At 39.3% G+C, this 16,412-nt stretch overlaps 1 protein-coding gene across 1 annotated transcript in view; it reads left to right on the forward strand.

Annotated features, from left to right (window-relative positions):
• Positions 1-1,653: 1,653 nt before the first annotated feature.
• The window catches only part of sgcd (sarcoglycan, delta (dystrophin-associated glycoprotein)), a 137,385-nt gene continuing 122,626 nt past the window's right edge, over positions 1,654-16,412 (forward strand). Inside the window, exon 1 of the mRNA XM_035666164.1 lies at positions 1,654-2,057. Within this exon, the coding sequence (XP_035522057.1) occupies positions 2,055-2,057 (3 nt within the window). The 5' untranslated portion in view covers positions 1,654-2,054. The remainder of the gene's footprint in view (positions 2,058-16,412) is intronic.

The raw sequence follows: 16,412 nt of genomic DNA on the forward strand, positions 1-16,412 counted from the left end.
CAAGAGGGGAGAGGAGAGAAAAGAAAGTGGAGCTTTGTAGGAGAAGCTTTGTGAGGCTTTTTCCTCCCTCGCTGTCAGGCCACAGAACATTAAAGTGGAGGAGAGGAATTTGCATTCTCCAAATCGCTCCCTCTTTTTCACTCTCTCCTGAGCACACATGCTGACTGTCATGCACGTGTACTTGCACATGCGTGCCCTCTAGCTTGGACATAATTCATTTACTGCCATGCTGTTACATCAAAAATAAGTTCCTAAAGCATCCATAGTGACAGCAAAATGTACATACATAAATAAAAGAAGGCCTATATATGACAGTCAACCAACTATTAGGAATATTAGAAACACCTCTCAGTAGAATGCAGCACCACAACCTCCAAAATGACCATGAAGTTGAATAAACACCTCTCTAAAAGTTTCAACAAAAACTTAACACTGTAACCTCCATGAAGGCAGGATTATGTATAATCCTGGGCTGTTGAATTACTAGTTGTATTTTGTGAGAATAATGAAGCATTATTTGCTTCACTTCCACTTGATACCAGTATGACTCTCAGCCTTGTGGCTCATAACGCCTGAAAGAGTTAAAATTTCAGCATACAGAATGTATAGGTCGAGATGGAGAGTCAAACTTTTCACAGCACCACATTAAAAGTATACTCTGTGTTTTTATTATGGCCTACAGTATAGAAAACCTGTAAAATTTGCACGTCACAGGTGTGTGATGCAAATAGGAGCACCAAAATGTGCAAAGCTATTAACCTGAGATTTCAGTTAGACTTAAATCAGAGAAATGCAAATTTGAGACTTGACTTACTTGAGACTTAAAGGTTGGACTTGACTGGGAAGTTGAAATCAATCAAGTAATAAGAAGGGATATACATTTTACAGACTGCAGTGAGTCAGTGGAAATGTAGGCTAGGAGGACGAGTGTAATCATCCAGAAGGTCCAATCACATGAACTTACACAGCATCTTGCAGTGCAATGGCTAAAGATGAAATGGAAGTGTATTCATAATGCAAGTCCTCAAAATGATTGCAAGACACTAATTAAGGACAGTCATCAATATTAAATTGAACACTTTTACTAAAACATGGTTATAAACATACAACAATAGTTTATACAAAAACATTTATTATGATAAATAAAAACATAATAAAAAAAAACTTTTTTACAAAAGAATAAAAAATATGTAAACCCCAAAAAACCCTTTCAAAAATACTCATTGTCCACAAACACCTAAACCTCCTCCTATACTATACCCCCACTCTCTCACCCATGGGACATCAAAGAAAAAGTAAATTCACACTGATGGATCAAATGTGTAATTAAAAAGAAAACTGTTCTTTGAATAGTCTTTCATAGCCATTATTCCATCCACTCATTGTAAGGTCCAGTAGACAGGTCTTGCTGTATGACTCAGTGTAATATACCGTGCCTCACACAACACACACGGACAAAAAACACTCAAACACTCCCCCATAGACTTGCTCTTAAAACACTGGAGGGGCAGGGCTCTGACTGCTGGAGAAGGAGGGGTCGTCATGACAACACAATACTCTCAGGCAAGTCCCGCCTCTTTAAACTTCAAACCAGAAGCCCTCATGTGTCTCTGGTTCTAAATCTGGCAGGAAGGCAGGGCTGCAACTCAGAGAGAGAGGGCTAGAGCAACAAGACTCTCCACGGCAGAGCAGCAAAAAAAAAAGAAAGGGGAAAAAAAAAGAAAGAGGGAGACAGCCGGGTCACGGGAGTCCACCAAGCATCCAGGAAACCGCTCACAGCTCAGGGACTCGGCCAAAAGAGGTGGGGAGCAGTTTGTTATTGGAAAAGCTGACAAGAGAGCAAGGGAGCGGGGAGGGGAGAGAAAGAGAGAGGTGGCTGCCTGACTTTGACTTGGTCAGTGAAGGCCTCATGCAGCTTCTTAGCAGCAACTCAATCCCATTTTTATCTGCCTGACACTCCACGACTTTGAGCAGAACTCACCAGGAGCCCAGACCAGAGGGAAAGTAAAGAGGGGGATAAAAAGGAAACAGGAAGAAAAGCCTGAAGAGAAACCATGGTAAGTTTGGTTTCACTGGACTGCTCATTAAGTTTGGTTGTTGGTGTGGCTGTGGTGGGCGGGGAGGTGGGCCGAGCTTTGAGTGCTGCTACTTTATTGCCCTCCAAAAGAAAGCAACAAATTAAAGCTGCGGCTCTCTTCTGGTTGTTGGGTTTGGAGAATGTCTTTTTATTTCCCCACTTTGTGCTTGCCTGCCCGAGAAAAAAACTTCACAAATCCATGAAACCCCAAAACGGAAGCAGTTAAATTAATTAATTTGTTGGGAAGAAATTAAAGCTTTTGGACATTCTTTTCTTTTCTTTTCAGAAAATGGAATTGCAAGAAACAGTGATTTCAAGGCTGGTTTGCTCTAATACCTCTACCTTTTGCTACTAGTCTTTGTGCTACTACGCAGGAGAGCAAGAAAGAAGGGTGGGTGGGCTGACCGCCCTACTTCCCCTATCAGTCCCGGCAACGCATTTGGTTTCAATTACTTTGTCCCTCTGGGGAACAAGCTGCTATAAATAAGTAACAAGAAGTTGAGTGTGGACAGACTGCAGCCTACTGTCAGGGTTTGACTGTGGAGGAGGAGGAGGAGGAGGAGGAGGAGGAGGAGGAGGGGCATGCCTCAACGCTGACTCTGGTTCTGCTCTGGGTGTGTGGGTGCGGGGGATTGGCTGTCGCCGTTGTGGTGAAAGGGGCGTGTGTGTTGTGGAGAAGAGATTTTGTTTTGCTCCAATCTCCTTGTAGCTCAGTGGGTAAAAGCAATTACTATTAGTAATTGAGACCAAGTCATTTGATTTCATAGGCCAAATCATTAAACACCCTATTGTGTGGCTTTGCAACATCTGCCTGTTGCTGTCTTGTTTATGTTTTATCATTTTCAAACATTGGTTCCCTGTAAAACTGACTTTACTTGAGACTTGAAAGCAAAAACATCTAAAGTCAGGTCAAGTGTTTAGTCTCACAGTGGTCAAGTTTAAGTTAGTCCTACATTTTGTGACACATTTGAACTGAAATCCCAAGTTTCAAGTTTATAGCTTTGGTTAAATGTTGATTAGCACTGCAATTAGTTAAATTGGTCAATTTTTTTAGTATCAATCACTTATCTCCTGTTGGTTTCAAAAGCAGCTTTAAAGAACCTTGACTATGGTCAGCTTTTATTCACAACAGACTCCAACTGTGACCAGCTTTCATAGCACTCCTGCTATTTAATCTACTCTCCATCCTTTTGATCAGTATGATGCAAACATTTTTATTTTTACCAAAATACACTTCATACACTGCTTCTGTCTTGTTCCCCATTCACGAACCTATTGAGGTCATTAGTATCAGCCTGCTTTGGTTTGTGCACTTTAGAGCACCACCCACCTCCTACTCTAATAGCTTTAAAAACATGAGTTCAGTTTCTTTTAAAAATTGCATTAGTAAGAACTTGTTTTTATCCAGACAGAAAACCAATGAGTGGTACCTGTTCCAGAAGACTTTTCAGACTTAAAATTGCTGCCTCAGGTTTTGCAAAGGTCTCATTATCCCAGTTTTTTTGACAAGATTTTCTGCAGATCTTCGTGAGCGTGACGAGACAGAAGTCTGGCTATGCTTGATTACACTTATTGAGATGCAACAGATCTGCCCTTTTTGCTGAGGATGGTCACGAATATCAAAGTTACAAATCAGAACTTCATACTGTGTTTTAACCAACAGAGACTGAGCACTCTGATCAGACTACGCTGAGCATTTCAGGAATCTTTTGGGTGTCTGTGGACTGTGAAAGTTACTCATTTACAGGGGCCACAGGATTTATGGTAATTAAAGCTTTTTAAAGTTTAAAAAAAATGTGAGTTGCCTTTCTTTCATTAGAAACAAAGGAAAACACGAGGAAGGAAATTAGCACCAACAGCCAGTAGCCTGTGCAACCAGGAAACTCATGAGTTCACTCTCTCCCACTGTGACTCTGACATGTAACACAGCCCACCTGCTTCAGGACACAGAGCAGCTGTCGCTCCACACACAGTTATATTAGGAACAGAGTCAGAGATCCAAATATCCCCCGACCTTCCAGCCACAAAACCCGACTCTCTGTCCCTGTCTCTTCATGGGCTTTTTACTGTCTGCCTGCAAGAAGCTTCCAACTGTCTACTGTTACCTCATATCGACAGATAGAAACACAGACACAGGCAGTCAAACATGCGAAAGAAATCATAAGCATTTATACAGCAATGGTGAATCACATCCAAGTAGCAGTATAGTCTGTAGTTAAGGCTCGTAGCTCCAATTTTCAACCGAACAATTTTCAGATCTTCTCTAAAAAGGGATTTTTACCTGGATTTTATCTCTACCACACATCTAACTGCTCTTCTCATTGTGATTGGCTCAGTTGTTTCAGAGCAATGAGACCAGGAATATGACTGGCTGTCTGATCTATATTCATCTTAGCCACCCATTTGGCCCTTAGTACTGCTGCACACACTGTAGTCCTACATGAACCGAAAAAGCAGGCGTGCTTGGAGAACACACAGTTCGTAGTCTGTGCTACCGTGTTGCACTAGTTGTTGAGCTTAGGTGATATTTCTAATATGTTTCTTTGAAAAAAACACTAAATAATGAGCTTTAAGGATATTATTAATGCTGTATCAGGGTTCTATATTACAAAAATATGCAGGCAGAAGCTGTGCTGACTGTGCATCATTTTAACTTCCATAAAGGTCTTTAACATTGGTTCATGTCAGAACGTTGTCTCTGACTCTGTAACCCTGGCAGTGTTTCCACCCACTGAGCTACAGAAGAGAACATTCCAGCACAAGTGCTACAAAAGTCAACAGTCTCTGCCAGCCACCACAGAGAGCTGTCTGCTGTTTGCTGAGAGTGTGGAGGTTTTATCCTTTCCAACAGATCTTTACAGCAGCAGTTTGGCACATTAGAGCCAAGCTTCAAAAGATCAGCCTTTTTCTCATCTAATCAACATTTAGCATCTAACCAGCATCTCTGCAATGAGTCTTTCACCGCTCCGCTGAACAGGAGGGAGGCAGAGACCGGTCGGCTGAGGTTATTAGCGCTCCTAAAATTTTCTTCAAAATCATCATTGTTACTGTGAAACTGCTTTTTGCAACTTGTTGACAGAGCATGAGAAAGAAAGAGAGCTAAGAAATGTTAAAGAATGAAAGAACATACTGTAAGAAAGGAGAGAGCATAGGTAGATACAGTTGGTGAAGGAGTTATAATTAGGAAATCAATCTGCGAGCTTCTAGCATCCACAGTAGAACAACAACACAACCAAAGCAACATGTTGCTTATAATCAAAACTGAGACACTTATTATGGGAAGTTTTCCCACCTTAGAATCATGTAAAACACACCAGCTGTGTTGCCTAGAGTGATGTACCACAGAGACAGAAGGTAGAAGCATTAATATGCCAGTATTTTGAACAAATGTGATAAATTGTTGCTTTTTGAAATACACTTCTTGTGTGGGCTCACACAGAGATTGTTTCCAGTGTTTGCTGGTAGTTTTTCACCCCTCACAATGGCATAGGCAGCATCTGCTAGTAACCTATTATTTACTTTCACCACTAGTCCACATGTGCAGATGCAGAAACTGAAAAATCCTTGAAAAATAAAGGTTATAGTAGTAGTTTTATAGTAATGCTATTCCTACTTTATAATGAATGTAAATGCACATTATGTAATTATTTTAAGTGTTTAGTGGAGAAAAAATGAAGGCAGCAAGTGGAGGCAAAAATGTATAACGACTGTCCGAGGTATAGTCTAATTCAGTCAGAAACCTGCTGAGTAAGAGCTTGGATTGTTAATTTTGTATCCATGAATGGTCTCTACAGAGTCCGGCATGCATTAGAGGTAGATTGTTATTCAATTTTTGAGTACAATTTTTACCCCATGTACATTACGGTTTGGGTTAGTCAGCTTTGTTAAGTGCGCATCTTCAGTTTCTCATTCACTCAGACTCTGTGCATTGCAGGCACAATGTGTTGAAGTAGATAAGAAATGACTAACTTACAGTTTGTTTCTACAAAGCCAATGCCACCCTGGTTCCCCATAGGTATATACTGTAGCCCTACAGTAGCTCTGAGTGTGAAACAGACCCCATGTGACTCTGATCAAGGCCACCTTTTAGCTTTTAAGCAATATGGCTGCCCATACACAGCACTATATCTAACAGCTGGCAACGTGCTTTGTGGCCAGTCATACTTCAGCCTTCTGCAACCATAAATCCACCCCAAGTCTTGAAAATTGTAAAGAATGACTCATCAGACCTTTTTATTTTGGTGCTGCTAAATTGCACAACATTAAGTGAAACATCTTGACATGGAAACCGTTTCTGAATGGTACAGACTTAAACAGTAGATTTTGTTTCATTTCAGTTTCATAGTGCTCCACTAATCAATATTTTTTAATACCAGTGAATCAAGTGACTGTAAGGTAATGTAGTCACTTGTAGTGAAAAACCTACAGAGATGTATCACTGAGATTTGTAGCCTTTTAAAGCTCATTGTTTAGGTTTTATGCCACATTTACTGTATATGTCAGTGTCAGAATTCCTCTCAACCCTGTTTTCAAGCAGCAGCAAAACCCACGGTATAGAACCTGCCCAGCTCTAAACAGCAGACAAAGGACCAAAGCAGTGCTAAAAGGAGAGTGATTATTGCAATTGATGGATGTTTAATTGGACAAATTGATTGCTAATGCATTAGCCATAACAACTTTATAAGGTAATAATATAGTAGATGTTTTTCTCCTCCAAGTGTAAATAAAAATCAGTTAATGCAGCTTTGAAGGAAAAGTTTTGACATTTTGAGGGATATGCTTAATTACTTTCATACTACATGCACATATTGGTTGAACATGATGTAAACAACAGAGGAATCTGTGGTGGTTCTACAGAGCCACTTGTGTTTAAAAGTCCACATGATAAAACTTAGTATGCCTTCTAGTACCCTTCAATTGTCCTTTTTGTTGTACGACATCACAGCTTTTGCCACCCTTTACATACGTTTGCATTTTTTGTCTGTTTTTAAAACGTACATATTCTTCATTGAGCTGACTGGTTTAAATTTGAGTCATAATAGCACTTACTGAAACAACTGTGGGGATTTATTTTACAGATAGTCTTCTGTCATGCAGTGTTTCTGTTATTTCCTCCACCCTCCTGCAGACAGATGGATAGATAGTGCTGTGGGGGGGTGTTGGAAGGATAAATGAGAGGCAGATGAGTCTGACAAGAGGAGGTGAAGAGAGGGAGAAAAAGTGAGGCAGCAGAGGAGAGGGTGATTTGCTGAGTGAGTGATAATTTGAGGATTAGACTTTTGAGCAGGAATTGAGCTGCGCCGAGCCAACCTCTTCCCACATCCGCTTGGCATGGCGCTGGAAAGTAATTTCCATGAAAATTATGACCCCACCCCTGTTGTTTGTGGCCATTTTGCTGTGGGGTAAATAGAGTCCTTAAAAGAAGAGTGACTTTTAAAAAGAGCAACTGATACAAGGATGCTGAAATTATGTCTGTGATATCTCTGTGTGAGTTTTTACTCACCATTAACAGAGGGTTTCTGTGAAACCAACTGGACACCATGGTCTATCCTTTAGAGTCTTCTTAGTATTTACTTTCTTTCAAAGTGGGATCCAGCCATCAGGCAAGCCAATTAAGAGGGAGAGTTCTTATTTACTTTGACGGCCTTGCAGAGCCTGCTGTCTTTTCGCATCATTACAGCTTCCTCAGACCTCGGTCAAACTGAGAGACGGATATAATCAGACTCCACAGGTCAATCAGCTTTTCTGGCTACGTACAGCGTGCCTCAAAAAATAATACAAACAGGAATGAATCAATACTCAAAACTGGAAACTGAAAGTTATTTAGTTTAACTTTTTCTCAATGCAGTTCAAATTGTAACAGAGACATGCAAGTGTTGAGTGTGTTCCATGATTCATATTTCATAAAGAGGCTTCATTTGCTTTGTTTTCTGAGAAATGGCTTTTTTATTACCTTGCTGATTGTGCACAGTGTGAGCTCTGTGATTGCAACCACAAGTTTGAAACATTAAAATCATGTATTTAACGAAGCAAAATAACCCTCAGATCTCTCCAAATCTTGCCCGATCAGCCTCTCCAATCCCCATAATTTAGGGCTTCAGTGAGTTAAAACTGCAAAGAGGTAAGGTCTGCAAACAACTTCGTATCTACTTTTCACACACTCCCAACAAAATTGTCGAAACAAATAACACTGGCTGAAAAGATTTGATTGGTTGCTGACACCCAGATGAATGCGTTTGATGGAAGTGGGTTTCTGTTGGTTTCAATCTGCTAATTGATGATGTTGCTCACAGTGTGAACAGTCAAGGTTTGTGCAGGTTGATTTATTAATCAGCCGGTTTTGTTTAGGATTCAACAATTGTGATTTTGTCATATATTTAACATATAACATTTCCTCTATGTTTAATGTAACATAAATATTGAAAGTGGAAAAGATACTCTCAATACATAAACTCCAGTATCAATTGCAAATTTAGAAAATGCACAGCAAGCACTGATTTGCTAACTTGCAGCTTAACAAAACAAAAATGGGCAACATTTGTCTATGACGTCTCTATTTCCCGTCTTCCTTCCTGTATGACAGAATAAACAGAGATTCTTCCTGTCTCTCCTTCTGGCTGTTTGTCTGTCTCTTGCTATGTATACTTTTTAATTAATTAACATTCTGCATTGTTTCCTTAAGAACTGTTAGTTAAACAGTGTAGTCTAAACAGGAAGTTGTATCAACAGGAAAACAATATACTAAACTTTAAATAAGCAAGGCAAATCTTATTAGAAATTAAAAAACAATCACAGTTCATACAAGCCAGGCTACTTATTGAGTATTTCTGTGCTTATAACATATGGGTGTTGTAAATAAATACATCCTTAATGTTCATATTGCAATCAGATAGCCCAAAATGCATACAATCCAATGAAGATTTAACTGCTACTCGAGGCGTTCGGAGACATATTTTAGTCAGATTATAGGAAAAACTTGATCCATAAACACTACAACAACTTTGAGTGTCTTATATTTCACTGCACTTCTTCATTACTTGAACTGAGCTGCTGTGATTACCTTGGTGTCTTGTTGAGAGACACCAACATCCTGCACACTGAATACAAGCTCTGATGGCAGAAAACTTTTTTGTGACCTTAAACTTTAGCAGGAAACATCTGAAAGTAACAAGTTGGCATGGCAAGTTAACAGTTCAGGCATTTTGACTTTAATTTGCTGTTTACACGACTTTTATGCTGATTTCTGCCACAGTTTAACACGATGAGGGATTTCAGAGAGGTGATATGAGGGTGTGCAGGGAAGTGTCTCAGTGGCCCTACAGTTAAATATTTCAGTGTATTTATGTCAATATCCATTTTTTCAGTGCCAATGAAGCCTCTGATCGGTTAGTATCTGCAGGTGAACTTACCCTAACCCTAGCCCTAACCATTATTTTTTTTATCTTAATACAAATCTCATGAAATGTTAAGCACTTGGTTGCTACAATCATTTCTCCGGTCTGTAGTGGCCATTAAGCTACATCCATTCCCTCCTATGTCACTAGACAAGACTGCCAATACTGGATGTTTTTGCAAAACCCCAGATCATGTCCAATTACTTACGAGTGTTTTTAAAATTCTCATTTTCTAGGACATCGTAAGGAGCAGGATTACCCAGCATGGTCATAATTCCAAGGGATACTAGTACAGAAAGTGTGATATTCATATACCATACAGAAGTCAAAGAGAGGTGGTTGGGGTTGGTGGATGTAAAAACTGCAGACGTTTGACAAGTTTTACATCATGCATGTGGTTAGGTTCAGGCAACAAAATTCCTTCAGTTAATGGAAAGAGTTTTGCTTGAATACTGAAAAATTAACACACCCTTTTTGTTTCAAGTCACTGCTGACGCTTTCAGTATTTAACCCAGACTACATTCTTACTCCAGCCTAACCTTAACAAAGTGCTTTGAGTTGCCTAAACATAGCCAGTTTTGCTATTTAAAAATAGATCATTTCTTTCAGCAAGAAGGTCAGCTTACCGCCTGTCTGCAGCCTTTTATTTCATGAAGCTCTCACCAACAACTAAAAGCCAGTCTGAGATTTACCCTTGTCTGGCGGCCACTTGTACAGTCTCATTTCTCTACTTAGCTTCAGTGTCCTCCTTTGTCTCTTTCCCTCTGCCATGCTCTGCTTCTGCTCAGCCCGGTTATGTTCCCCACTTACCTTGGTCCGGTTTTGGTGCCTATTCTGGGATCGCTCCCTGTCTCCATCCTCCCCTTAGCAGGCCTTAAAACTCCCTTTTACTGGTGGTGCCAACGCACCACTTCCCTGATTCACTGAGCACCCAGTTCAGACAGCATGGGCATGACTAACTAAGCTGTATAGCTAACAGCTACATTTAGCAGCAATTTACTTTACTGTCCATCAGGAAACTCTGTAAATCGCAGAGAGTACAGGCGGAGCAGCTGGAGGACATCAGAAAGAAAAACAGAAATCATATTCTCAATACAATATGAGACAGTTTCACCAAAATCAGTGACATAGTTGGTCGTTGGTGGTGTGTGCCATAAGGCGTTACGTGCTTCTCGTTGTAGAGCCAAAAATGCATAGTGCAAGAACAGACATAGGGGGTGTAGAGTGGGAATGACAGAGGCACCATTCACCCTATTAAAAGTCAGTGTAGCATCAAAATGATTTTATGGTAGAAAGGTTACATAATGTTGCTTTAAGATAGACTTTAAAGAATCCAAACTATCATTTAACTGTCTTTCATTTTCAACTTTAGCTTCAAGGTTATGGTCTCTTTGTTCTCCACTTTTCTCTGGAAGACACAGATATCTTTCTCCCCTCTACCTCTATCTGTATATCTCCCTCTTGGTCTCTTTTATTTTGTCCCTTGGTCCCTTCTCCCATGCTCACTTGTCTCATCTCCTCTCCCCTCCAGCCCTTTTGTTTTTTAACATTCTCCAAGTTCTTGCAAGGTATTTCCGCCTCTCTCTCTTTCAGTTTATCCCTCGCTGTCTCTTCCACTTTTGTCTCTCATTTCTCTGTTTCTCTCTCTGTATACTTATCTGTAGTTTTCTTTTTTTTAACTCCATCACGTCGCTGAGAGAGTACAGCATGACCGATTGGCACTTACCATAAAAATTGTTGTTCTAAATAGTCGCAGACTCCTAAACAATGCAGTACCATGCATACAAATGAATGTTTAGTGTGCATCAAAGAAGATGGACAACTACAGCCAAGCACCTACAGTATAATGATGATGTTGTGTATGAGTGCAGTGTGCAGTAAATACCACAGATGTTTACCGGAAATCATGTTTGAAGTGCAGCGAAGTCAAAACCGCCATCAGTCAGCTTGTGACTTGACGGCCGAGGAAATTAATGCAAAAAGGGTTTAATCCAAAATGAAATTGCACGTTAAATGAAAAATTCTGATAGGCTGACGAGGAGAATTAGACATTATGGATGTTGACCTATTTTGAGCTCCTAATAAACATGTAGTTACATGACCTGCATCTTATCACCAGTCTGTTCGCTCTACAAAATAGACAATGTGAAAAATTTGTGACCATGCTCTTACTGAATGATGGCATGGCCTGTTGACGTACCTGTCTGACACAGCATCCCTAGGTATATAGAATACTAAGCATTTTCTTCTAATGCATCACTAGTCAGTGCCTTTTAAAGCTGTTATACATCACTGTTTTAGAAAATAATTCATGATCTGATACAACACTGTAAAAATACTCCACTACAAGTAAAAGTAACATAAGTAATCATCTTAAGAAGAAGGAGAATTTTCTCAACCCAAAAAGTAACTTCATTCTTCAGTTTATCAGAAACCTTCAATTTTCAAAATCTGTGATGACCAAAAAATATGGTTTTCACTGGACAGGAAGGGTATGAAAAAAGTTAATCTGAAAAGTAACTAATAATTTAAGCTGTCGGACAAATGTTCTGTCAGGCAAAAACACATCTACCGTCTATGTATCTATTTAATTTTGTAATGGATTTATGAAAAGGACTGCATTTTATGTTCCAAGTTGGCGCCCCATTCATTGCAATGAAAGCTCTTCACTTTGTTTTTAGGCCCTGAGCTCATAAGCCTTAGGGTTCTTGTCCAACTCAGTTGGCTGATTCGTTACTCTAAAATAATTTACTCTTTAAGACCTAACTTAAACTGTGAGCAATACAATGAGTTATTTTGGAATGTGTGTCATGCTCAGTGCTTTCTCTAAATCTTTTAAAGCAGTTTCTTATTTAACAATTATGTATGGGAAAAAGGTGGCACCGGAGCGTGTCATGTAACTTGCAAATTCAAAGTAGTTACTACACTAAAGGTGCTACACAGCCCAGCTCTGTTCCACAGTGTTTGACTTTTCAGACCAACTTCCTGGTTCAAGTTTGACCTACAGCCCATGCCGTAGTAGTGCACACACACAGTTTTTCTATATAATGTCTATATATAACCAACACTTTACGTGCGCACACTCTTTATTTGATCTCCAAAACTGGGTTTTTAAACCTCTGTGATGATCTGACTGTTCTTTTTTTTTGTCCTGTTTTAGGCAAAGCTTAGCATTTACTTGTTAATGTTAGAACTGAAGTAAATGAAAGAATAATGACTAAAACTTTATTTAAACTCATCAACACAAAGTGCTTTAATTCTCAAGCACGTAACAAAAACATTCATTAAAAAAAAGATACACTTTTCCTTTTAAGCAGCTACCACATATATTTCAGAGACTGACAGAGACTAATGGGTGCCTTAAACTCCTCCCATCCATGTGTGAGATAACAGGACAGGAAATAGAATATGTAACATGTTTCCTGTTTCTGGCTGCTGAGGTTGACTAAATCCTCTACCACTTTACCTGTGTGGACTTCTCACATTTTAACTGCAGAGCTTCAAAGTAAGCAGGGAAATCCTAATAACCTTTGACCTGGTTTCATCTGACAGCTAAATAAACTAAAACTTCAGATAACGGTCACCCAGGAAGATAAAATCTCCAGACAGCAACTCAAGTATCTCACTATTATCTTAAAACATCTTCAGATCCTGAAGGACCCTTCTTTCCACTCCTTCTTTGATGCCCTTCAAGTCAAAGAACTTTCCCTTGGTTAAAATATTTCTCTTTTTATTTCTTGAGTACCAAACCTAGTTTATAATCTTTGTGTCACTGTCCTTCATTTTATATTTCAGACTTAAGCTTTATTTTATTTTGCTGCACTCTTCTGGACAGCATCTTATCTCCTTTATTATATACTGAATTCCTCCTTTTTTTTCTGTGCAGCACTACAGGGTCAGCCGGTTCTTTATTTGTGCCCACTTGTGCTAAAAACCAAAGCACTTGTGTCACTCCAAAGCACTTTAGATAAAAGTGATTTTCAAAAAGAGCGCTCTTGAAAAATAAATCAAATGTGCTTTCATGCAGCAGTTGCAGGGAATGTTGATATTGGTCGATACTTTGCTTTAAGTTCCGCCTTAGACTCTTTCTTTAGTTTTTGAATTGAGGACTGTCACCCTTTAATTATATGAGTTTGTTACCAGGGTGACTGATTGCAGACAGCTGGAAGTGAAACCATTTTAGATTCCATTAGTCGTATACATTTTTATATGGCCCAGAAATGTCCTGTTGCATTTCCTTGTGGTTCTCTGAACATGAAATTTGGCTGGTTCTGAAATCAGTTGATTATTTATTGTTAACTACATTATATTTAGAATATTCTATGCAGGGGACTTATTATTTATTTTAAAAATGGAGAAACATCGAATCAGTTTGATTATCCAATCTGGGCCAGTAATGTTCTTATGGTCTAAGTTAGCAAAACTTGCTATATTAATTGTGTCATGTTGTAATACTGTATTTTAAGCTTCTGTACAACAAGCTCTTTTGGGCTGTGGTATGAGATTAGAGCAGGTGGGTAGCAGTGACTTGCAGTGTTTGCTACAGGTCGTAGCCAGTAGACTCGGTTGTAAAACTGCACCCTGCTGCCACTCACTAATTCAACAAGTAGAAATTCAGCATCTGTTGGCGGGAGACACATTGGTAACAGCTTTCCTGAAATCCAGCCTAAAAGTACCTTTAGGATGGATTTAAGAAAACATATCAGTGATTTTTGGGCAGAGATCGCTGTTGTGCTGATTGGTTGATTAAACTTATTGTTTGGAGGTGGGTCTGAAACAGAAAATAAAAACAAAATCTACTCATGTTTAAACAAGTGCAGCTATGCAAACTTCGCTGACGAGACTTCATTTACATCTGCTCATTTACAGTCTGGAGAAGCATGTTTCAGCCTTTACTGTGTGTGAGATTATGGCCAAATTATCCATGTACAACACAGGGCTAATACTTAGCATTAATGCAGACCCTGAAGACTGCAGTCATAACTGGACAGACATCCGAAACTAGAGATTAATATCTTTATAGTAGGTGCAGCCTGCACGCTTTTGGATAATGATTGCTAATTGGATGGAAAAAATGCCCAAACAGAAAGTTTAATTATGCTCTTTTACTATTTCTGTCGTACACTACAGTAATGACAGAATACCCTCATTTGCAAATGTGTTCTTCACTGAGGGATTATGGATATACAGAACCATGATTTAAAGCCAGATAGATTGTTTTTGGTTTGTAGAGACCCCTGCTGAGCTGAAGAAATGTAGAAGGCCACAGCAACCTCCACAGACGTGCTTCCAAGGATCTGTCTCCAGGAAGCTGTTTTTGGCTGTGAGATTAATATTTATTTACTGAGGTTTTGGAAAGAGAAGTTGTGTGCCATCTGGTTGAGCCACAGAAAATCCACAAGCTTCCTCTGAAAAATCCCCCACAGACTTGTCCAATAGGCAGAGAGATCCTGCTAACGGATGGGCAGCTGAGCCAGTAGAAGGTGTCTGATATTTTCTGGATCACCGACAATCCCTGTGTAATACCAAGGAAACACTGAGAAATGACTGAGACAGAGGCACTGAACCAACCACTTCTCAACTGGAGAGGGTTCTTTTTATTCGTGCCAACAGTACTTTAATCTAACAGCACAGAGCAGAACTTTCCCCCACCCTGGAACTGCATCAGGATTAAGTTTAACAAACATATTCTAACACGAGGACTAAAGTAGGGTGTTTTACAAAATGGTTAAAAAAGAGTCTATATGCAGTACAAAGCAGATTCATTTATTAAATAATTATCCAATGAAAACTAGACTCAATGGCCTCCCTCTAAAGCAGTGGTCCCATTTGCCGTAATAAAGATATGAAAATAGCTTTACTCTATTATTTTTTACCTTATATTATTTTGATTTTGATTTTACATATTGTAATTTTACAGTACCATGTACTTCAGTCTACTCTAATATATTGCATGGCTGTTCATCCCTCCTCTGTTGCATCTCCTGAAAGTTCTTCCTTTCTCTCTTGTTTAAGATGTTTTATGTGGAGTTTTTATTTTATGTGATGAAGGGTCTGAGGATAGATAGTATTGTATTTTGTACGGATTGTAAATCCCTCTGAGACTTTTTTAAATTTTTGTTTAAAATTGACTTCAAATTGACTAAATTAGTGTGGCAGCTGCTGAACAGCAAACTTTTTAATGCAAGATCAACCTAAGTTTCCTTTTCACCAAGTCCCTTCGATTCTCTGACAACTGTCTCATCAGCAAACTATTAGTTCTTGGATATCAGTGTTCATCAATTAGCCACCAAGAGTGTGTGCAGCTACATTTTCAAAGTCATTAGGTCAGGCCCTCACACAACCAAGTGTGGAGGAGAGACTAGGAGTGACCCTTCTATGGGATGACAGTAGTCCCCCCAAGTCAATTGGGGTCTGTTGGTATAGTATAAGGAGTGGCAAAGTCCTCATAAAGAGGAGGTTGGGTTGGTTGGTTTGGTTGGTTTGATTTTCACCCAGGAGATGCTATTTGTGTCCCACTAAGTCAAAAGTAAATGTTGACTTTATTATGATCGCGCAGTCTGCTCCCTACCTAAGAAGGCACATGGGTATATAATCATCCAGTCACTATTTAGGTGGAAGTTGCTGTAAGGTATGTCAGGAGGAATTATGCATGCAGAAATAATGTCAAGTTGTTTTTGCTCATATCCAAAACAAGTCCCCATTGCATTTAAGTGCAACTGACCCGCAGTGTGAATTGTTCCGCATCGGTGGTACAGTTGTAACACAGTGCACCGTTTAATTTTTTATATAATTATGTGGTATCTGTTTACTCAGTGATTTAACTTAGAAAGAGCAGACATGTCCACTAAGGACTAAGTTTACTATTTACTATTTACTATTTACTGTTTTCACTGAATGTTCTTTTGCACTGTTAATGTTCAAATATATCTTACAGAATT

The sequence above is a fragment of the Morone saxatilis genome, unplaced genomic scaffold, assembly GCF_004916995.1.
Source record: "Morone saxatilis isolate NCDOM2014 unplaced genomic scaffold, NCSU_SB_2.0 Contig20, whole genome shotgun sequence".
Lineage (NCBI taxonomy): Eukaryota > Metazoa > Chordata > Actinopteri > Moronidae > Morone > Morone saxatilis.